Source organism: Acomys minous (genome assembly GCF_964271855.1).
Source record: "Acomys minous genome assembly, chromosome: 10".
Classification (NCBI taxonomy): domain Eukaryota; kingdom Metazoa; phylum Chordata; class Mammalia; order Rodentia; family Muridae; genus Acomys; species Acomys minous.
In genome coordinates, this window is record NC_140491.1 from 105,477,565 (window position 1) to 105,501,338 (window position 23,774).

At 47.4% G+C, this 23,774-nt stretch overlaps 2 protein-coding genes across 5 annotated transcripts in view; one reads left to right on the forward strand and one right to left on the reverse strand.

The window, feature by feature from the left end:
* Positions 1–5,391, forward strand: part of GORASP2 (golgi reassembly stacking protein 2) — a 31,302-nt gene extending 25,911 nt beyond the window's left edge. Inside the window, exons 8-10 of the mRNA XM_084799463.1 lie at positions 1,409–1,495; positions 2,224–2,352; positions 3,735–5,391. Of these exons, the coding sequence (XP_084655589.1) occupies positions 1,409–1,495; positions 2,224–2,352; positions 3,735–4,066 (548 nt within the window). The 3' untranslated portion in view covers positions 4,067–5,391. The remainder of the gene's footprint in view (positions 1–1,408; positions 1,496–2,223; positions 2,353–3,734) is intronic.
* Positions 5,392–19,467: 14,076 nt separating this feature from the next.
* TLK1 (tousled like kinase 1) overlaps positions 19,468–23,774 on the reverse strand; it is a 120,967-nt gene continuing 116,660 nt past the window's right edge. For all 4 annotated transcript variants that reach the window (XM_084799452.1, XM_084799450.1, XM_084799451.1 and 1 more), the window contains one exon: positions 19,468–21,234. In XM_084799452.1, the coding sequence (XP_084655578.1) occupies positions 21,058–21,234 (177 nt within the window). In that variant the 3' untranslated portion in view covers positions 19,468–21,057. The remainder of the gene's footprint in view (positions 21,235–23,774) is intronic.

Here is a 23,774-nt window from a genome sequence, read left to right on the forward strand (position 1 = left end):
ATATAATGTGAAAGGTTTTATTCAGAAATAGAATTTGAAGTAAATCCAGGCTATTTTTAATTTACTTTTCCCCCCATAATATGTATGAATGTTTTGCCTTCATGTGTGTATGTACACCATACAAGCTCCTGATGCCCTTGGAAGTCAGAGAAGACATCAGTTCCCCTGGAACTGGTCTACAGATGGTTGTGAAGCACCACGTGGATGCTGGGAACCAAACCCAGGGCCTCTACAACAGCAACAAGTGCTCTTAGCCACTGAGCCGTCCCTCCAGCCCCTATTTTCGTTTTCTTAAAGCCAGGTTTTAAGGCAGAAATATAAACTCATTACAGCATTGCTATTGTAACTCTTGCCAGTGCTGTGGCTAGGCTTTCTCTTCTTTCCTCGTGTCTGTGTCTCTCTCTCCCTCTCTCTCCCTCCCCCTCCCTTCCCTCCGTTCTCTTTTGCATGTTTCCAGTTTCCTCAGGAAAGCACTTTATACATGAGTAACTAAGACAGCTGCGCGTGGTTGGCTTGTCCTTTTAGGAACAGTTCGCTCCTGTTGCCTATTTAAACACATCTGTGTGAGACAGAAGCCTGACTCAGCACAGTAGCTTGAGCGCCTCGGCCTGGAGCACTGGACCAGCAGATGTGATGAGATGGCCTGAGATGGACCCTTGTCTGAACACGGGCTCACGTGTTTCAAATGCATACCTGCAGCTTGAAAATGATTCTGTACTGTATCTTCAGTGGCCTGGGTTCTGACTTCCATCTTTTACATGGGGTCAGGGGTGGAATTTCCCACTTACAAAATCACATTGGCTCTCAAAAAAGCTTCATATTTGGGGTTATCTCAGATTTCAGATTTTCAGTTAAGGGTGTTCAACATGTATTGCTATTGTGATGTCAGAAACCTCCCACTTGAGTGGGTTAAGGCCAGTAGGCAGGTCTTCATCAGATGGCATCGCCAAGCCACTGTTGGGGCAGGCGGGGATGGATTGCGTGTATAGGAGCCTAAGGTTAAAAGAAGCCTAGTAATTTTCTGCACCTCTAGAAGTCCAAGTATTCTTTGTCTGCTGAGACATTTCTGACATTGTCCTCATCACAGACTAGCGTTCACTGTTTCTGAGGCATAGGGCTCTCAGCAGCCCCCGTGTTCGCACGGCCTCCATGTTTGCATGAGGCCACTGTCAATCTAGCCCGTCTTGGGTCACTGGCAGCTTCTTGTCCAGTGAGCTTATGCAGGAGACGCTGCACAGCTCTCTCCCCCTCACCAGGCTACAGCTGATGGTTGGTCAGCTGTGAAGGTCATACATATAGCAAAGAGTGCAGCCAAGGCTCAGGACCTGGTCATGGGGAGGGACTGAACGGTGTCCTCCAGTCTGGCAGTAGAATTGTTTAAAAATTATTTTAATGTGCTTTGTTTTAGGTGTACCAACTGTGCCATTGTTGCCACCACAAGTAAACCAGTCCCTTGCTTCTGTAACACCAGTGAACCCAGCTACCACATTACCAAGTAAGCAGCAGGCTAGAGACTGGTCAGTAACGGGATTCGCTTCTGAAGCTCTTTGTCTCTTGATCATCCATTGTCACTGCAGAGCTCTGTGAGAGAGTGGGTGCTGCCCTCCTTAGCAGCCAGGAAGCAGGTGCCATCTCCCTCCCGTGCATGCAGTTTCCTTGTGACTGCCCTGACTGAGAAGGCTTCTTACTTATTTAGGTCTCGATAAGCTCAAATGTGAAAGTGTGTGGGTTCTTCTTAGTATTTCCAGTGCATACTAAGCCCCATCGTTCTAGCTGATATCAATGATAAGTTGTCATCAGTAATGAGTGCTGCGTGTTGTCAGGGCCTCCCATTACCGGGCAGTGTAGCCAGCCATGAGCTGCCCGTGTGCTCACATGGAGGGAAGGGGCGTCATGGTGAGCTGTTGGTGTGTGGGGTCTAGTTGTGCTCCCTAGGCAGTCACTACAATAAGAGAACCTTCTCTCCAGACCCTGGACCACTGGGCACCATCCCTCTTGTCCAGGGTCTTGGGAGCATTCATTGCTGGTTTCACAGCCTAGTGACTTAGATACAAGAACATGTTACATGAGATTTAGCTGTTGTTGATGTCATTCTGGTGTGAAGCCATCATGTAGTGACCCCAGTGTTGGGATTGTGAAGAAGGGAGCACTTTATCAGCATATGGTGATCTGTCTCTTTCCAGGTAAATGCTTACCTTGTGCTCTTTCTCCCCCTCTGCTCAGGTCTGATGCCTTTATCAGCAGGGCTGCCCAGCCTCCCCAACCTCCCCAGCCTCCCCAGCCTCCCCAACTTCAACCTCCCTGCTCCGCACATCATGCCAGGGGTCGGCTTGCCGGAGCTTGGGAACCCGGGTATGTTGCATGCTTTTCCCTCCTAGGACATTGCTAATAAAAACTGGATTCAGGAACGTGAGGCCTCCAGTTCAGTCTTTTCCAGAAAGAGCAAATCAGCTTAGCAGATGTCAGCTACTTCTAGTCAGTATTGCTCCTTTATATGAAGAAGAGGAAGGCAAAGAGTCTATGGCTCAGCCTGCTGCCTCCCTCCTTTCTCTCTCTACGCCCTGACATGTTTGTCCCAGATAGGCTATTGCAGAGAATAGCAGTGGATTGGCGCTGTGTGCTGTGTACGATATGGTGCACGTCACCTACCAGAGATACAAAAAGGCCCTCTTTTTGCTTCCTATTTAAGGATGCAACCCATGGGGAACGCTAGTGCCTGCTCTGTGAAGTCGAAGCCCATTATCTTTTGTTTTTCCAAAACGGGGGTCTCACTGTGTAGCTGGCCTGGACTAGCTTCAAATGGACTCAGACTCTCAAGTGCTAGGATCCCAGGCCTGCACTCAAGCCAGCTAAGTATTGTCCGCTGTTGACAGGTGTCTTTGTAGTAGCAACCGAGAGTACTGCTGCCAGCAGGTGACTCCCAGATCTTATGCCCAGGTGAAAAGGAAACGGTGGTACCCCAAGTCTGCTCCTGCTGTGACCCCTGTGGCTGCAGTCATGGCACTGTAGTGATTGCCCTACACTAAATATTGGAGGTCACTGTGACATTTCTGGTAGATTGACAATTCTCACCATCATATATTCATCAGCTGAACTCATCTTCAGCACCAGGGCTGAAAGACAAGTGACGTGGAAAGCCCAGCCATTACCAAACTCCTGCTTCTTTTTCCCTGGTGCCCATATTTTTGATACCTTTTGTCTTTGCATGCGATAAGCCTCTAGGAGCAGGAGCAGTTTCTCCAGCCATCAGAGCCCTGGATACACACTGTGCAGTCCACCTCCCTTTGTTCTTTCTGCCTTGAAAATCTCCAAAGCAACTCACCAAGAACAGTATAAACAGTTGTCATCTCAGGGCCTCCCCAGGTGCAGTGTGGCTCCTGTGAGGCAGCCCTGGCTGCTTCTCCATGGCTACTTCCTGTTAGCTAAAAGAGGCATCCTGTAACTGGACCTGTGCCTTGCCTGGGAGCAGGATCCCCCAACTCCTAGCTCCCTTGAAAGCCATGGCACGCTGCTTTCCAGCATTCTGGAAGGGTCTATTCCCCTCAGCAGATACCCTGAGTGCAGGGCTGAGGCACATGGAGCCTGGAAATGGAAAGCCTGCAGCCGGAGGTCAGCAGAGGTGGCCGTGTTGTCCTCCCTCGGCTCCCGGTTCTTGGTGAGGGGCAGGTAGAGGTGCTTGATAGCAGCGCTCTGGTTGCTGGCAGGGTATGTGACCTCTGCTGTTTGTATCCTAGGTTTGCCATCTCTTCCCTCCCTGCCTCCCCGAAACTTACCTGGCATTGCACCTCTCCCCATGCCGTCGGAGTTTCTCCCGTCATTTCCTTTGGTTCCAGAGGGCTCTTCTGCAGCCAGCGCTGGAGAGCCGCTGTCTTCCCTCCCTGCCACGGGCCCACCTTCTGACCCTGTCATGACTACTGCAAAGGCAGACACCTCCTCACTCACTGTGGATGTGATGTCCCCTGCTTCCAAGGTCCCCGCCACTGTTGAGGACAGAGTCAGCGACTCCACGCCAGCCATCGAGAAGCCAGTTTCTGCAGTTACGGATGCAAGTGCTTCTGAGTCTTAACTTGGAACCAGTTGACGTGGTCTATTTATTTAACCACGGGATCATGTCTGGAATTGCAAACAACCATTGATTTCATACTAGTTTGTACCATATCTGTAGGCGTCCTGTACATAATTCTAAGGGGAAACTACACAAGTGGCTGAGGGCTTGTCTCCCACCAAGTTGGGAGAAATGACAGCCAGGGAGGGGAGTGCAAGAATGTGCTTGTATTTTAAACAACTAAAAAGTTGTTACGGGTGGCTTGCTGCCGGCGTCTGCTGCCCTTCTGAGATGTCCATCTTTGGTAAAGAGATGGCAGGGTGTCCACCAGGTTCCCTGTGCCGCTGCTGCACCCTGTGTAAGGAAATGAAATATTTTATGCCTAGTGCCCACATGCAACATTTCTTGTACTTTGTATGTCATTTGCAAGAACACAGACCACCTCACTAAACTGTAAAAGGAGAGAGGAACGGACTGTTGTTCTGAGTCACATCTCTAGTAAGGTGCGCACAGAGCTCTCAGTTGAAGATGTTTTGTTCTGGTTACACAGCGCACTATTAATTGAACACCTTTTTATTCTGCCTGTACACAGATCTTGTTTTGAACTCAAAATTACTCAGACACCATTTTGTAGCTGCTGCTGTTGGTTTAGATGCCTGTGGTGAGATGGCATTTAAAGAGGAGTAAAGGCGGAGCTGCGCTCTGTAGCTACTTGACAGTGTAGCGACCCTGGGAGAGCATAGACAGCAATAAATTTCAGTGGCTTTACTTTCTGCTTGTGTTATATCTAAATGACACCTGTACTTGATGTGTGCCTCGCATCTCTGAAGTCAGCTTATGTGTGCTTTTCTAAGTTTCCAAGAGATGTTAAATCAAGTGGAAGTGTTTCCTGGGTGATATAAATGCATGTGATAGCCCCCTTTCAGAAATAAGATGGAAGTGGCTCGTTGGCTGTTGACCTGGTGCCAGTATAAAGACACTTACCCTGCAGCAGTGGCCATTGCTGTCTCAGCCAGAAGTGCAGCACCTCCCAGGATGCATTGGTAGATCTATAAACAGGCTTCAAGTTGAGGTGATGAAGACGACACCAGCAATTGCAAGCACTGGGCATCCCCGGAGGTCTCTGGCAGCTTATGAGCCAAATTGGCGAGCTCTAGTTAAGTGAGAGACCCTGTCTCAAAAAACAAGGCCGAGAGTGACCGAGGAACGCATCTGACATAGACCTCTGGTCTGCACACACGCACACATACCCGTCAAAGAAAAATACAGCAGCTGTTAAGGTAGTCAAAGCAAGTGGGCGGCTTTCAGGCTGTATAATATGATTAAACAGCAGTTTCTCCTGTGAAGTGGTCTTTAACCTTAATGAGTCAAATTGTCACTTGAGAAGGATATCCCTGGGCCCTCTCTCTGGGAAGATAGCTGTAAGTAGATGAAGCCCCGGGCTCTGGGGAGGACTCACCACCCATGGGGAGGATGCTGGCCCAGAGACTTCAAGTGCAAGACTTGACTCTTGTCTTCTTCAGAGAATACCAGTCTCTCCGTTGGTGTTGGGTGCGTGCGCTGCCCTGGACCTTAGCTCCAGTAATGTGTAGGCAGTGGTAGGTCCTGCATTCGATTCTAAGCGCAGATGGAAGACAGTGTCCTACTGTGTGCCACTCCCTGTGACAAGCCAGGAAGGAAGCTTGTTATGGGGCCCAGCTTAACGTGCTGTAGTCACGATGGTGGAACTGCATGACGGCCCCTGGCAGGAGGTGGGGACGCCAATGTTCCATATCCCACAGGAAAGCTAGGTTAGTAATGAGAAAGATGAGTCACCCTAAAGGATTCTCAGCATAACAGTGATTTAAGCAAAGTTTATTTCTCCCACTTACCTAAGTTTCTGTCCAGGTGATGCTGGTGGTGCACTCTTTAATTCTAGCACTTGGGAAGCAGATAACTGGGTTTGAGGCTAGTCTGGTGTACAGAACAAAGTTCCAGGACAGCCAAGGCTACACACAGAGATCCTCTTGCTCCATCTGCATGTGTTTCCACCCCCAAGGTCATGGTCTTAGAGGACAGAGAAACCCAGCCACCAGAACTCACTCAGCCAGAACACAGGCATTCTTACCCTCTGGGGATCACTTCAGAGATACCTTGCACAGCATAGTAAAACCTGCTGACAAGGAGCCATGTGGCTACATCTAACTGAAGGGATGGAAATTTAGCCTTTGATTGTTGTCCACCCTCTGTGCCATCACCACACCGTCACTAGGGAAGTCAGTGGGCAGCTGGCTGGTCGTGAGCAGTGGTACCCACTTGCCGGTATTTGAGGGAGATGCACCGGAAGGGACAGTGAAGCGACATTTCCCGGGGAAGAGTGGCAGAGATCACACAGGTCAGAAGCCGTAAGTGAGCGCACAGGCTGTCATGAGTGGAGCATGGGCTTTGTGGACAGCAGCCCCGCTGCAGGCACAGCTAAGGAGAGCTAGCTGGGTTTGGTGCTTTACTGTAATGCCAGAACTTGGGAGATAGAGGCAGAAGATCAAGAGTTCAAAGCCAACTTCCACATACCCCCTACTAGAATAGCTAAAACAAAGTCGTGTGTGTGTGTGTGTGTGTGTGTGTGTGTGTGTGTGTGTGTGTGGTACACATGAGTGCAGGCTCCATAGATGCCAGAGGCACCAGGTCCCCCTGAAGTTATACATGGTTAGGGTTCTGGGAACCAAACTTGGGTCTTTGCAGGAGCAGTACATGCTCTTAACTGTTGTGCCATCTTCCCAGCCCTGTCTTTATCTTTACAATAGGTTTGGTTTTGTTTGCATTCGTGTGTGTGTGTGTGTGTGTGTTTGGAGACTAGCTTATGGCATTTGCTTCTCTCCTACCCAGAGGGTTCTGAGGGTTGAACTCAGTTTATGAGACTTAATGGCAAGCACCTTTACCCACTGAACCATCTCACTAGCCAAATTTATCTTCCCTGGGTTTTGTCCACTTTGTGTTTCATTCATACTGAAAGAACTATAGAATGACTGCAATTCTTAGTCCAGCTTAGTGAACAAATGAGTTTATTGCGATTACTTAAGGAATAAGAGGGAGTGGCCCACAGGCACTTGCATGGCTGTACCGCTCAGGCGGTGCATCCTTGGTACTCTACCCAACTTGCAGGAAGTTAAGTGGCTCAGTCTCCTCACGCCAACAATTGTTAACTTTTTTTTATAATCTTGAGGTGGGGCCTGTGGATTTTCTATATTTTAGAAGCTTCCTCAGTCTTAACAGGTTTTGCTTACTTCCGGATCCTCAAGAGTGTTTGAATTTGTGTGGCAACAACTACATAACACTCTACCCTTCCTACAGCCCTTACATTCTTCCTGCTCCCTCGTCAGTGGTTCCTGAGTCCTGAGGAAAGTAACATAGATGTTTAGTTCTTTTCGCCTTCTATGACAGTACTGAGCCCCTGTGGCACAGAAGTCTCTTGTTTTAAGGAGTTTAAGCAGTTGAGTCTCTGAGAGTATACCATCCCTAGCATTAAGTCTTCCCCCCATGAGGAGCTGTGGCTCACAGACTAGTTATCTGTGGGTGTAAAAACAGTGTTTCATACACAATCTGTGTGCACATCACATCTCTTTAACAAAACAATAGCAGGTGCTTCCCCACTGGACTTCAACCAGAGTTTTGCCCTGTTTTACAATAATATGGTGTAGCCAGGTGTGATGGCACTCGGGAGGCAGAGGCAGGCGGATCTCTGTGAGCTCAAGGACAGCCTGGTCTACAAAGTGAGTCTAGGACAGCCAAGGCTACACAGAAAAAAGAAAAGGAAAAAAGAAAAAGCGCTACCTGATGGGAATTCCATCCTGTGAAGAAGGCCTTGAATCCAGTCAGAGAGCAATTAGTCTCACCCTACCAGTCACGCTACTGTTAAGCCAGTGGGCACACCTTTTCTCTTCACGTTAGTCCAGTTCAGAATACACAGCCAAGGAGGACTGTGATGCCAACTCTCTCCCAGCAGCCTTCAAGAAGCAGCCCTCCAACAGGGAGGGAGCCACAGCCTCCATATTCTCCAGCCAAAGCATGGAGTTTCCAGGAAGGACTTAATTACCTAGTTGAAGCGTGCAACCAACGCTAGTGGAAACAGCCTTGTGGCTTGTGGGGCTTTGGAGGCCTCTCTGGTCATCCAGCAACCTTGTGGCTCCTGGAAGTCCCTTCTACATCCACACAGAGGACCTTTGTTTAAACTCGCTAAGTCTGTCTTTACTGACTCTCCACATGCTTTTACAAATCTGTAAGACACTTGTGCGGTTTCAATAGGAATGGCTCCCAGACACTCGTGTGTGTGAATGCTTGGCCCATGGGAATGGCACTATTATAGGTGTGGCCTTGTTAGAGGAAGTGTGTCATTGTCACTGTGGGCTTTGAGGTCTCCTATGCTGAAGCTTTGCCCAGTGTGGCACACAGTCTCCTGCTACCTGCGGATCGAGATGTAGAACCCTTGGCTCCCCCAGCACCATGCCTGCCTGCACGCCGCCATGCCTCCTACCATGACCATAATGGACTAAACCTCTGAAACTGTAGGCCAGCCCCAGTTAAATGTTTGCCTTTGTAAGAGTTGCCTAAGTCATGGTGTCTCTTCACAGGAATGAAATCCAAACTAAGACAACGCTCAAGGGTTAGCATTATATAAAGAAATCTTTCCCCTGTGGGTGGGTAGGATCTTTAAGGCGCAGCGCTGTTCCAAGTTGTTCTTGGATAGCTAAGGAGATACTAAAATATGGACCAGCATAGGTAAAGAGATGTCAACAGTTGCTTGATCAAAAGAGCAGTGTTGGCTATGAAAGCCTGGATGGGAGAGCCCATCCCACTAGCCCCGCCCCAGCCTCCTTAACCACAGTCATCTTCCACAAGCCACCACCCGGCCTTCCTGTCCTAGGATGCTGCTGCTGCCCTGGGGTCACTGTGCATGTCCTCATCCCTGGTGATCCCAGCTCGGCCAGCCTGGCCTGGGGCCATGCTCTTGTGTGCCATGGTTGTCTCTAGAGCCAGTTCCTTAGTTTTTGACTGGCTCCCAGCTAGCATCATGGTCCTCCCCTATTGCCGTCAGCCACACCTGACTGTAAAAGGACCTCAGGTTGACACTCTCTCTCCATACTATACTTCATGCAGAGGGGAGGGACTTTGAGGCAGGGTTTCTCTGTGTAGCCCTGGCTGTCCTGGACTCACTTTGTAAACCAGGCTGTCCTTGAACTCACAGCGATTCACCTGCCTCTGCCTCCCTAGTCCTGGGATTAAAGGTGTGCACCACCACTGCCTGACTACAATAGCCTCTTTAAAATGCCTTAAATCAGGGCTGGAGAGATGGCTCAGAGGTTAAGAGCACTGGTTGTTCTTCCAGAGGTCCTGAGTTCAATTCCCAGCAACCACATGGTGGCTCACAACCATCTATAATGAGATCTGGTGCCCTCTTTCTGGCCTGCTGGCTTGCATGCAGGCAGAATACTGTATAAATAATAAACAAGTCTTTTTTTAAAATGCTTCAAAATTAGCATATCTAGATGACACCATGCCACCTCAACATAAGCCTCACCACCATCATTAGCAGGGATATGTTGCACAAAGCCTGGAAAAGCTGATGGTGTCTGTGTAGCCCTATCAGAGCACTTGTCTCCGAAGCCCCTTTGGCCTGTCCACTTTCTCCTCTAGAATCTTTACAACGTGGTTTCCCATTTTTCTCCTCCCTGTTCTGCGTGCCGGTGTTCTGAACACATGGCTCGTGGAGCAGGGCGAGGCAGCGGTGTAGGAAACGCTGCCTCTCAGTTACCAGGTGTTTTCCCTTTACCAATGGCGCTTTTTGCTTTCCAAATGCTTCTACCTCTACCAGAAAATTCTCTAGTTGTACAGCCAACTCTGCAGTACCTTCCAGAACGATAGAATTTACTGACCCTTCTGGTTTTTGTATCTTACTGGTCTTTCTTCCAATCTTTTAAAAAATGTAATACAGTAAGAAGACAAAAAGCCGGGCCGTGGTGGCGCACGCCTTTAATCCCAGCACTCGGGAGGCAGAGGCAGGCGGATCACTGTGAGTTCGAGGCCAGCCTGGTCTACAAAGGGAGTCCAGGACAGCCAAGGCTACACAGAGAAACCCTGTCTCGAAAAACAACAACAAAAAGACAAATAAACAGAAAATTCCCTCTAAGTATAAAGCAGGGAAGAACACTGCAAGAGCAGCTGCAATTTTGCTGACACCTGAAACAGCATTTCTAGATCTTCAAACGCTGTATCTTCCTCCACAACATTAAAAGGTAAGGTACCCATTGTGCCCAAAGCACATTGGGTGTCACCTGTAGGCTTTGACCTTTTCCAAACCTACTGTATTTGAGGTTCTTTAATGCTTACACCTCCCTTCCAACCCACCTACCCTAGATAGGAGAGAGAAGAAGTTAATGGCATAGTTGGCAGGATTTCAGCAGACCAGCAATTCAACCGAAGTCGCTGCTGGAACCTGGAACAGCAGCCGGAACCCAGAGCCCGGAAGGCGTTCTCTGGAGCGGTCTCTCTAGGAGGGTTTCGAAGCGAAGCGATGAACAGCCAAACACTACAAAGACCTCAAAAGCCCCGCCTTCTTGTTCTGGCCGTATATATACATCCCCTCAGAGTCTGTACGAAGATGTGTTTCAGCTGGCGAAAGCCAAGCCCCCACACAAGGTGGTTCGTCTTCTAGTGGATAAACGTCACCTGATCTCTCTCAAGTCTGTTCCCCATCCCACACTTGGGATCAAAGCAAAAACATGTTTACATCCACTACATCTCTGTGAGTTTGAGGCCTGTTTGGTTTACATAGCAAGTTCTAGGCCAGCCAGGGCTATATAGTCAGGCCCTATCTCAAACCATCCTATGCCCAAACCCCCAAAAGTCGGGCATGGTAGCAGGTGTTTGTAATCTCAGCACCAGAGAGGCAAAGACAGGTGACAAGTGGATCCTTGGTGGCCAGCCAGCCTAGCCTCTGTCACTACTAGAGCACTGTGAGACCCAGTCTCAAAACCCAGATGGACAGGATCTGAAGAGCAGCCAAGGCCGCCCTGTGGGCTCCATGCACGTGTGCGTGCTCAGAGGACACATACACGCACAAGTGCAGAGAAGTCAGCCCGAGGCTCCCGACAAGCACCTCAGAAAGCCTTTGACTTAGGCTAACTGGGGGCAGGTTACGGGAACATCTTATTTCTTCTCTTCTGCACCCTTGTATAACCATGGTAATTGTTATTGCTGAGACAGGGTCTCAGGTAGCCTAGGCTGCCCTTGAACTTGCTGTATAGCTGAGGATGCTCTGCGGCTGTGAGGTTTGGGAATCAGGTTAACTAGGAATGTCCCAGTCTGGTGTGGACAGCTGTGCTAGAGACAGGCCCAGAGGCCTGGTGGCAGAGTGCTCATTATGAATAGCATGCTGTGGGCCTTGTTGACCATCAGGTACAGTAAGCACATACCTGCAACATGGCTCCACGCACTTCTTCGGCAGGAAGGAGAGGATATGTTACAACAGACACCATCTGCTTGGTTGGAGGACTAAGTTAAAGTAAGAGACAGGTTCCTCTGAACCAAGTGTGGAGCTTGGAGCTCACTGAGTCCAGTAACAGGCGCACCACCTTGGGCTCTGGCTCTTTCTGGGGTTACCAAAATATTTAAAGGTGTAAAACATGAGATAAGGAGGTTTGTGTTGTCAAGTGCATGTCTTTGCTAGATAAGGTGGGAGGGAGGGAGAGGAAGAGGATGAGATGGAGAGAGGGGGAGGGAGGGAGGGATGGAGGGAGGGAGAGAGAGGGAGAGGGAGAGAGAGAGAGAGAGAGAATGAACAAGAACACTTGGTTTATCAGCTTCAGGCTTTGGACTTGGCCCTATGGATGTGTTACTAACTGTGGTGCGTGGAATAAAACCATTTTCCTAGTTTAATACAATATTTTAAATATATATTGATAAACTATTATTTTGACTATTTTAGTAAGGGAAAAAATACATTTAGAATATCTAGAGAGATGTGATGATCTGAGGGCAGAAGCACTTTCCTAAGAAGTAGCAGGCCTTTTCTCAAGGAATTCCTTCTTAGGAACCTCAGACAGAGCTTAGGAAGGCTCTAGATCTCAGGGCAGGGAAGTTTTGGTTGGGTGAATCCAGGTAGATCTACACAGGTTCAAGCCCCACCTCTACACCCAGGCATCCCAGAAAGACTCTTGGGCGACCCGCAGTGAGATCTATGGACCACCAGGTGGCGCTGCGACCTTGGAAAAGCTGAGCACCATCGAAGGCCGCGGGGTCTACGGGCCAGGCCTGCAGGGCCTGGGGCGTGACCAGCAAAGGTGGAAGGCTTGCTCTGGCTCCCTGGTCTTCCGAGCACTATCCCTTCACTGGGTGGAGGATGCGTGGGGTGGGGAGTGGGGAGGGAGGGAGGGAGGGAGTTCAGGGATATCCGCTCCAAAGGGTCCTGTCTGTGAGGAGCACCCAGTCGGCTGCCACATCCCTCCAGCCAATTAGCAGTTTCTGTCCAGGTGATGGATACGGGACAGATTGTGCAGGCAGTCACTCCGTCTGAGGTTTACAGATAGGCAGACGTTCTCTCAGGTGCAAGAAGAGGGAAGAGCGTCATTTAGGATGGGCAGGGAAGTAGCACGCAGGGTTTGGGGGCTGACACACACTTAGCAGTTGAAGAGGGAGTTTGGCTGGGTAGTGTTGGGGGTGGCAAGGCCTTGGGGCTAAGATACTTAGACCACCCAGTCCCGCGGACCTTGCCTTTTTTGCAGAGATCAAGGAGGTTTGAAAAACCTCATTGGCAAGTAGACGTCTTTTTCTGTCTTGGGCAGTGAGCTATGTGGAAATCCAGAGGAGCCTAGTGAGTGGTGTTCACCTGCCAGAGGCTCCCCGTCTCTGGTCCTCAGGGCAGAAGCAGCAGTAGACACTGAACGAATGGCTGCTGGGCGGCCGCTGTGGGCCCCACTGCAGGGGCCACATTTGGGTTTGCTGGTGGGCTAGCGAACTGCTGTGAGCGCAGCTCCAAGTGGTGAGAGTTCAGAAAGGCTGGGGCCACTCAGCTTTCCTGGGGCACCTCCCCATGGCAGTCTCTAGACCAAGCAGGGCCATGAAGGGAAAGGGAGGGTGCGGAGCTCTTCAGCCTCATCTGTCCTCCCCACGGGACTGGTTGTCCAGGTAACCGAGAGGATGACAGGCCAGGGGTCTTCTCCTCTGACACCCCATCTAAGCTTGAGTTCCTTCATCCAGGGGGTCAGGGGGTATGCAAAACTGGTTAACAAGTAGAGATGGATCCTTTAAGTTTTCTAACAGGTGCGCTTTTCTGCAAAAGTCAGGTGTGGGTTTTCTCTCCGTAATGAACCAGCAATGAGTCTTGGCCAGTACTTCTGTCACGTCAGTGGGTTCTAAACAGCATGTCGGGGATTTTAAGGTTACTCAAACACAAGACAAAGAAGATGGCAGGAGGGCTGGCATTTGAAAACTTCTAAGAACATAATTACTCCTATGTTGAAAACAAGATGCCCACAGAGCCTGGAGCTGGTTGTCGTTTAACCCAGTTCAGCTTTGGGGTCCCCAGGCCCAGATCAGATCAGCTTCTACTGCCACGCTATGAGCAGAGTAGACTGACATCCCTCCCCACTCAAACCTACAAGACGGTGTAACTCTAGGTGAAGTCCAGAGCACCATACGCAGTTAATAGCTCAACATTGTTCCCGTTAATCCCCTCTTAAAGAAACGTGGGATGGATGTGGGTGGCAGTTTCAGTGTGTTCCCCACTCTTAGGCTCGGGTTTCCAGGAGTTTCCATCTGGAATTGGGGGGATCCGTTTGGACCTAGATGGATGGAATATTATGAAACACACTGACACAATCACACTTTTTTATGTGAAAGCTGAAAGAAAAAGTCCACCTGAACTCACAATCCCCAGAGGCTACGTGATGTGTTAGCATGGAGATAGCAAGTAGACATCAAAACACAGAAGGAGCAAGTGTACACTCACAGCGGGGAGGGGTGCTGAGCTCATATGGCCCCACTGTGTGTTTACAAGGTCCTAGAAGCTCTAAGGCCCCAAACACAAATGGCAAAGAGAAGGAAGTGCACCTAGTTGGAGCTATTACATCGTTTCCTCCTAGTATGTACAGTTACTGTTAATGGTGACACCAGGGTTCTCGAGGGCAGATGTTTTCAGCTGAGCACTTAGGTTCCTGCTCCACACGCTCCCCAAATCTGATCCTGTGCACATGAGCCTATGTAAACATCTGAAGTTGGCTTTTCAGAAAGCACAGGCTACATGCAGAAACAGGCCATTTGTCAAGTTACTGAAGTCGACACAGCAGTACTGTGACGTAGTAGTTTGGGGCCTCATGACTCAACCGTAGTCAAGAATGATTCTCACGGTTTGAGGCATGAGAACCCAGGTACTCACCTTTGCTTCTCTTTTTTTAGTGGCTGTAAGCATGCGAACAGAACCAAACATGCTCAGGTGTGATAACTAAGTATCCTTCCATCAGCCAAGACCCCATGCCAAGGACAGCTGGCTTGGAGAGCTGCCAAGGAGACTTACCAAGCCTGAGTGTACTTTTGCATGGAACGAAAACCAAGCTTTTCTTTCTGGGTGGGTGGGTGGTGGGGGACTTGTAACTCTAGCTTACCCTATCCAATTACACCATTTTGATTCAATGGAAAAAATATCATAAAATCTTAAAACTGGGCGGGGGGGGGGGGGAAGGGAGGGGAACCCAACACTTGACTGATACAGGGGACAGTCACATGCTGATGCTCGCTCCAGTTGCTACTGTTTTTACCGCAGTGTACCCGGTGTATTACCAGGGCCCTTCTTGGCTTTAACTTTTACTCCTGTGGTAACGGCCAGTGAGTTGGAGCAGTGTTTCCATCGTGGTCTCAGCCAAACGGTCTAAACCAGAAGGAAAACATTCTAGTGCCAACATGGCTAGCCTGAGAAACAGGCAAGGAAGCCTTGTGAGGTCTCATGTGACACGTTCAGAACAGGACATTCCACTGCCACTTTTGTCCCCTGTGCCAGGCCACTAAACGGATGCAGGCATGCAATACCTCCCGCCCCCAACCAATGTAGAACCCAGAACTTTCCTAGGGTGAGCCTTTATACTTTGCAGATTTCATCTCCAAGTATGGTCTCTTCTAGAAATGCGGGAGTGAAATGTAGCAATGGGTTCCATGGGACAAGAAACCTTGCAGGCCATTTTGTGGTCACTTAGCAGACTGAGCATGCTTCACACACGCCACTGCAAAGTCAATTCTTCTCTCTACGTCATCCTTACAAATCCAATCAGTCCATTTATTACTAAAAGACCTTCTTTTAGAATTAAAAAGAAAGCCAATGGAATACAAGATAAATTAACATATTCTCCCCGCTCCACCCCGCCTGCCGCAAAGGCAAAAATCTCTCAAAGAAACAAAAACACGTATGTTGCTGGCCAGACTAAAGGTAGGTACATTGAAGGTAAGCGTGCTATTGGTTCAATGCTTACACAGGATAATCCTGTTTAAATTCCTTAACTAATTTGGTCACTACTGAGGCGTCTGCATCTTTTTTTTCCCCCCCGGAGACAGGGTCTCTCTGTGTAGGCCTCGCTGTCCTGGACTCACTTTGTAGACCAGGCTGGCCTTGAACTCACAGCGATCCACCTGCCTCTGCCTCCCAAGTGCTGGGACTAAAGGCGTGCGCCACCACGCCCGGCTGGCGTCTGCATCTTGATGTGCATGATCTGCCAACGCTGGGCAGGATTTCTTCAAAGTTTCTTTTAAAGACTTAAAGCTGAAACTATCTATGTGTCTGCTACTCAAGGTTTCTGAAAAAAAGCTTTACAAATTGAAGAAAAGCACATGACCTACTGGACAGCTAAAACTGTCAGGAAAAAACAAACAAGCCCTTTGATAGATTAGTCCAGAAGCCACCAGTGTTAGTGACCACAGTGGCTCACGATCCATAGAGCAAAGTGGGGAGCAGCACCCCTGAAGCTGAGTGCACTCGGGCAGATGAGCCACAGGCAGGCCTCACACTGAACTCATGCCCAGATATGGGTTTAAAGACACATTAAAAGCAGGTGCTGGCTGCTGCTCAGTCTCCTCTCTCTTCTTAGGGCCTCCCGATGGTTTCTAACCTTCTCAGGGCCAGGTCCTGTGCTCACTCACTTCCTGTGCTTGGTTCATGTCAGGCTGGCCTTGGCCTTCAACTCCCAGTGTTCCCACTATCTGTCTGTCTGTCTGTCCACTCATCTGAGACAGTCTTTGTTTTTCAAAACAGGGTTTCTCTGTGTGGCCTTGGCTGTCCTGGACTCACTTTTGTAAACCAGGCTGGATTCAAACTCACAGAAATCCACCTGCCTCTGCCTCCCTGAGTGCTGGGATTAAATGTGTGTGCTACCACGCCTAGCTCTGAGACAATCTTTATAGCCCAGGCTGGTCGTGTCCTTCAACTCACAATGTTCCTTCCTTCCTTCCTTCCTTTCATCCATCCAAGACAGTTAACCCGGGCTGGCTATAAAGTCTCCACACCTCGCTGGTGCTGAGGTTGCTCCCTACTGACCTATCATGTGGCTCTGGCACGTGGGTTTCCTCTTTTGGAGAGCAGATCCTCCACCCTAACAACTCTTACTTCCATGGTTGTTACACAGAAAGACAATGGAAAAGCACAGACGTGCTACTGAGTAGACAGTGTAACTGACAAAGCACGTTCCTTCTGTACTGCAGTTACTGGTTATTTTCCCTCCAAATCGCTGTCTCCAGTCACTTCCAAATCCCTACATTTGCTCACCTTCCCTTTTCTGGTAATCTAATTATGTCTTCCTTGAAGCTGGAGCCAAACATTGAGAAGCTGCTTTTTTATTGAAGGCATTTAAATTATCCCAAGAATCAAACTGGACTGCTTTTTATGCATAAGGCAAAGCGATGATCTTTGGGTTTTAGAAAGCAGCCGATACTGGGGTGTACCAAGTGCTGAGCATAGTTCTGAGCACTGTGAGCTCTCCACCATAGGGCAACCGTAGAGACCTGTGTCCTCATTTTCAGATGAAGAACCTAGACACCATCTGTCAGCTATGGTCCACATCCCAGAGCTGAAGGCGCTGGAAGACTCAGGAGGAAGCCACGCATCCTGCTAGTCACGTCACACTTTCCACCAGTGTTTGGGATGGTTTTGTGAAAACTACCTTTGAATCTGGTTTATACACACTACAATCTTTCCTTTTGGAAAAAAAATTTTTTTACAGGATGAAGTAGCAGACACCTAAAATTCCAGAACTCTGGAGGCTGAGGCAGGAGGATTGCCACCAACTTTGAGGCCAGTTTTGGCTACATAACCTGATCCCTGGGTAAATCTACAAATAAATGAATGGGGGAAGGGATGTAAAGTAACTGGAGGTGTGTTTTGGGCAGGAAAGCTAGTTCCGATTGAAATGGACAAGCTATACACACTCTAAATCCACTATAGAATGAACCAAAAATCTAAGAATTAAATTTAGAAACTAGCTGCCAAAGCAGTTTTGGAATTAGGTTAAATATTCAGAACACTGAAACAGTGTAATTGGAGAAAAAAAATGGTTGAAAAAGAAAAAGAAAAAGGAAAAGGAAATTTAAAGTGAAATTAGTGAAAGACCTGACAGTTTTTAGAACAAAGCTATATTGAGCATGCCTCCACACACAGATACACCATCAATATAACTATACCATTAAACTATCAACATAAGCTATGGACATTTCCACCAAAACATATCTAGTAGCATAAACAGTAACCAACAAGTGTATTTAATAGGTCAAGGCAAATATCAAAGCTGGACAATACAGTGATGCTTTGTTGCGGCCCCACCGTTTAGGCCCCCTGTAATGAGATATTTGCAGAAGAGTTTGTTCACATTTAAACTCGGGTTCTTTTGTAGAAGAGGTGGCTATAAGGAAAACAACCGCAGTCTCCTGCCCCCAATTTACACATTGCACGGCGGCTTCTGCACTTCTTTCCTCTCAGCATTCGTGTTTATTAAAGCGAATGCATTTATTACTGGAGTTGGTTTTGGGGGGGATGCTCAAGACTGAGCCTACATGAGCTAAGAACAGCACTCCACCAATGAACTTCACCCTGCCCTGCCCTGTACAGCTACTTTCAAGCACTTTACCTGCAGTTGGTGCTGACGCCAGAAAAAAACAACTAAAACCTCAAAACAAATTAGTCAAAATTGCCAGAGTAACATGGAAATTATTTAGTTATAAGCACCAGTTCCCTGCGAAGGTGATACTGGTTCGTTTAGCTCAAGTACTGGTAGGCTATTTAAATCCAAGTTGGAAAAATTTTAGAAGACATGGGTAAGTTGACTGATCTTTGATAACACTCTGACTTCCATTTTTTCTAAATATTTTCTAGTGTGCATGAGCACGTGCACGTGGCCTGCCGCCCGGCCTTCTCTTCTAGTGTGCATGAGCACGCGCACGTGGCGTGCCGCCCGGCCTTCTCTTCTAGTGTGCATGAGCACGCGCACGTGGCGTGCCGCCCGGCCTTCTCTTCTAGTGTGCATGAGCACGCGCACGTGGCGTGCCGCCCGGCCTTCTCTTCTAGTGTGCATGAGCACGCGCACGTGGCCTGCCGCCCGGCCTTCTCTTCTAGTGTGCATGAGCACGCGCACGTGGCCTGCCGCCCGGCCTTCTCTTCTAGTGTGCATGAGCACGCGCACGTGGCCTGCCGCCCGGCCTTCTCTTCTAGTGTGCATGAGCACGCGCACGTGGCCTGCCGCCCGGCCTTCTCTTCTAGTGTGCATGAGCACGCGCACGTGGCCTGCCGCCCGGCCTTCTCTTCTAGTGTGCATGAGCACACGCACGTGGCGTGCCACCCGGCCTTCTCTACTAGCACTCAGGCCATCAGACCTGGTGACCACCTCATCTCCCACCCCTGCCTCAAGGAAGCAATGTCATTCTCTGGCTCATTTTCCTCCTCTCTCCCCACCCCTTCTTTGTATTTGTGAGATGTGGTCTGGGCTTTCTGGAGCCCAGACTGGCCTCACGCTCAGATTCCCCTGCCTCAGTCTCTTTTGCGGGTCCGACACTCGGTTCTGCTCACGCACTTGCAAATGTGCACCACTCACACCACAGCTCATGCTCAACTCTACAACTTTAAACAAAACTGGGCACTTCAGCCTGGCTCACGCGCTTACACACAGCACCTGCACGCATCAACAGCTGCCGGCGGGCAGTGACCATGGCAACGGCCTTGAGGGATTTCTATCCCAACCTACAGAGGAGTCAGTGGTGCTCCCAACATTAGCCTTGATGACGGTAACTAAGTTTAATAGGTGGAAATACTCCATACTTCTCTTTGAGTGTGCTTAAGGAATCTATTATCAACTTTTTAAGTAAAGGAGCTAAGTTAGTACCCTGAATCTTAAAAACTCTCTTTGAATGTAATTTTTACAGTCTTTACATTTTAACTGTCATTGTTTATTACTGTTTGGCTACATTCTCTATAATTCCAGCAGCATCTTAAACAGACAATGTGTCTATGTACAATGAAAAACAAAACAAAACAAAAAAAATGGCTTGCAACATTAGGTAAGCGCCACAGTTAACTGTACATGTTAGGGGGCGTCTGGTAGGGTAGCCTGTTTTCTGCACCATGGACAACTTACATGTAAATCTCAGCATTATGACTGTGACAATAAAGAAAAAAAATCCTTACAAGAATGAAATACAGCATCCTGAAAAATATTGGTTTCTACTACACAAGGCAGTTAGAAAATGTTCACATTTTAACAAATCTGTACAAAGCACAAGAAACATTCTATGGGACCATCATCCCACCTTGATGCTAAGAACTTTCTAGAAATGTAGAATAACCATGAACAATTTATAAATCTAGTATCTATGTGCTCCACAGCTCTAGAACCTAAAAAACTGATTTAAAGAACTCAATATGCCCACCATGGAGCGTTTACATGCCTTGATTGTTAATGAATGCCTGCTTTTAATAGTTCTCTATGGCGGACAGTCAACTTGTGCCTTCAAAGAGGTCATTCAGAAATTTTTTTTTTTTTTTAGCAAAAAAGCATTATCATTTAGCAGCAATTAAAGCGCCTTCAAGAAGACTAAAAAAAATACAATATCCAATTAGAAAAGCCGTATTTTTAAACATTTGTACAAGAATAAGCTGCTGAAACTCAGTAATTGTAGTACGACATCTGTACAGTAATTTACAATAGAGCCAGAAGGGAATTTATCATTATCCTGCATAGAACTGGCCTGCTTTTGGTTACACACTGTCTCCTACTTTAATGAACGAGGCCTGGAAACAAAAGAAAAATGCCTGTTAGTTCTAAAGCACTGAAAGCCCTGGAAATGCTGTAATTTAGTGACTTCAGCTGATGTGAAATAGACAGCTCCTCGTGTTAAAGGTGTCAAGTGTCCAGAAGTGACAGCTCTCCCTTTAACACAACCAGTTAAGGAGGGGTGGGGGTGCAGCGGAGCACGGACTTGTGATTCAAGGTACAACTTGGTAAATGCCAGGATAGGCAAACGACGACGTCTACAACTGTCCACAGACCTTAACTGTCACATTCTGTTACAAAACACACCAGCCGCTGTCACTCAGTTCTTGCTTTGGTTTCTGCAGATCAGCTGCCAAGTGCTGATGCTGTCCCAGGCACTGTAGCTCCCATCTTACAAATGTCTCATAATTTTTCCATGTGTTCTTAAATAATGAAAAACTACCCTTCATATTAGAACTCTCTGGTAACAATCAAATATATTTAAGTATTATAAACGTTATATACAGTGTCCTCTTTCTATTGTAACACGGGGTTCCTGTTTCGCACTGCTCCAGGAGCGTGAGGAGTGCACATTCAGTCACTGTTCAGGATCCACTCTCACAGAAGTGACTCCAGAGGGAGCTTTAGTTCACAAACACTTCCTGACCATGTTCTGTGTAAAAAACATAAAACCACTCAAATGCACTCAAATTCAAGTATGCATCTGGAAGCCAATCAAAGAGACCATGCCAGTCTTGGGGACAGTCAATAAGTAATTATGCTTGAAGAAGGAGGTGTGGGAGTCGCTGTCAGACCAGACATGTGTAGGTTTCCTGAAGAATTCGATCTTCTCATGTGTGGCAGAAGGTATGGGTCATTTGCCAACTGGTGCACATCAAATCGATCTTCTTTTCGGTAAGCCAAACAGCGTCTAATGAAGGCCTTCAAAAGACAGAGACGCAACACAAATGAGCCCTCTAAATACCAACTCCTACAAAAGCAAGGACCAGTCAAGACTACAGACAGGCCACATTCTAATAGGAAGTTCAAACCTGAGGAATTTTGGGGGTGACAGGTAAATTTTTACTCCAATGTGACCCCTCCACTGATTATAGTCTCAATCATTATTGCTTTCCTTGAATGCATTGCTGGAAAATTCCATTTCTATTTACACAATTCTTTTTTTAATTTATTTTTATTTCATGTGCACTGGTTTTCTGCCTGCATGTATGTCTGTGAGAGGGCGTTGGATCCCCTGGAACAGAGTTACAGGCAGCTGTGAGCTGCCATGTGGGTGCTGGAAATTGAATCCAGGTCCTCTGGAAGAGTAGCTAGGGTGCTTAAGCACTGAACCATCTCTCCAGTCTCTACAAAATTCTAAAGTTCTGTATTTTTCTTTTGTGAACCAATATTCTGACTCTAATCCCATTTTGTTACCAGTTTTGTTTGGCCAAATTATATGAAGCCTTAATTCTCCACCCCACCTCCTATTCAGCATGACTGTCTTTAGGTGAAGGTAACATCAACATAGTACTCCCATCAGGGTTTCTCTGTTCCCCAGAGCCCTGACCGCCCTGGACTCTTTCAGTAGACCAGGCTGGCCTTGAACTCACAGAGATCCACCAACTTCTGCCTCCTGAGTGCTGGGATCAAAGCCTGGCAATCTTTACTTTTTAAAGGAAAGCTGGTCTACAAAGCGAGTTCTAGGCCAGCCAGAGCTAGATAGTGAGACCTTGTCTCAAAAATCAACAAACAGGCTGGAGAGATGGCTCAGAGGTTAAGAGCACTGGCTGCTCTTCCAAAGGTCCTGAGTTCAGTTCCCAGCAACCACATGGTGGCTCACAACCATCTATACTGAGACCTGGTGCCCTCTTCTGGACTGCAGGTGTATGTACATGCAGGCAGAACATGTATACATTATAAATAAAACACTATGTATATATAATAAACAAAATATCTTAAAAAGAAAGAAATCAACAACCAACAACAAAAAACCCCAAAGCAACTCCCACACCAAAACAAAAACTATTATGTTAAAGAAATACACACACACACACACACACACACACACACACACACACACACACACCCCAGGCATGGGGGCACACACCTTTAATCCCAGCACTCGGAAGGCAGAGACAGGAGGATCAATGAGTTTGAGGCCAGCCTGGTCTACAAAGCAAGTCCAGGACAGCCAAGGCTACGCAGAGAAACCCTGTCTCAAACAAACAAACAAACAAACAAACAAATAAACAAACACACACCCAAAACCCAAAAAAACCTATGTATATTTATTGTTAAATTATTAAATTATTCTAACTATCAGGCACTGTGGCTCACACTTGAAGTATCAGCCCTTAGAAGCCTGGAGCAGGAAGATTACAGTGAGGGAGCCAGGCTAGGTTATATTTAAGGCTAGCCTGGACTACAGTGAGACCCTGTCTCAAAAAAACAAAACAAAACAAAACTAGTTGTAATAACATACATCCTTAATCTCAGCACTCAGGAGACAGAGACAGGTAGTTTTGAGTTTGAGGCCAGCCTGGTCTAACAGAAAAACCTTGTTTCAAACCCTGCCTCCCCCAAAAGGCAATATAAAAACAAATCAATAAATACTTAAGTGTAATTTCCGATAAATGAGGGTTCACGAAGGCAGCATCTCTTTAACCATGAAGACAGCTCTGACTACAAATGCCTTGTAGTGCTTACACACGTAATAACAGGTAGAGACCACTCACTACATGGTGCCTGCTGACCAGGTTTTTTGGGTTGTTGTTATTGTTATTATTATTATTATTATTTTAATATTGACAGAATCTCACTACGTAGGCTAGTCTAGAATTTACAATGTGGATCAGGCTGGCCTCAAATTCACAAAGATCCATCTGCCTCTGCCTCTTAAATACTGGGATTAAAGGGCAATTGTTCTTATGGCCTAGAGTATTTATATAAGAAAATATAGAAATTTTGTGGTTTTGTCTCGTGGATTTGATGTTTTTTTTTTTTTTTAAACAGGACTCCTAACAGTTACAGAAAAATAAGCTTTGTCTATCTACACATATAAAGGAAAGGCCACTGGAAGCCCAGCACACTCAGGGTCAGAAAAGGCTTGTTCTGAATGAGCTCGAGTTCTCACTATTTTACCAAAAGACACACGCACATGAGAAATGGGTATCTGAGAATGTGGACTCTACTGGGTCAACTCCTGACCCAGCGCAGCACAGCACAGGGCACAAGGTGTGCTGTCTGCTGTTGGCAGGAGACTGCTGTGTTTGGCACAAGACTCTAAGCAAGGTGTTTTTGCTATGCTGTAGCTGTTTTCTCTCTTTACAAAAACAAGAATAACACACAGCGTATATAAAAGCACTAAAGAAATAGTAGCTATTATCACATCTCTTCTTTCTTATATACCTACTACTATTTTCACATTTTTACTATTTTATGTGTGTGGGTTTTGTCTGCACGAATGTCAGAGAAGCATG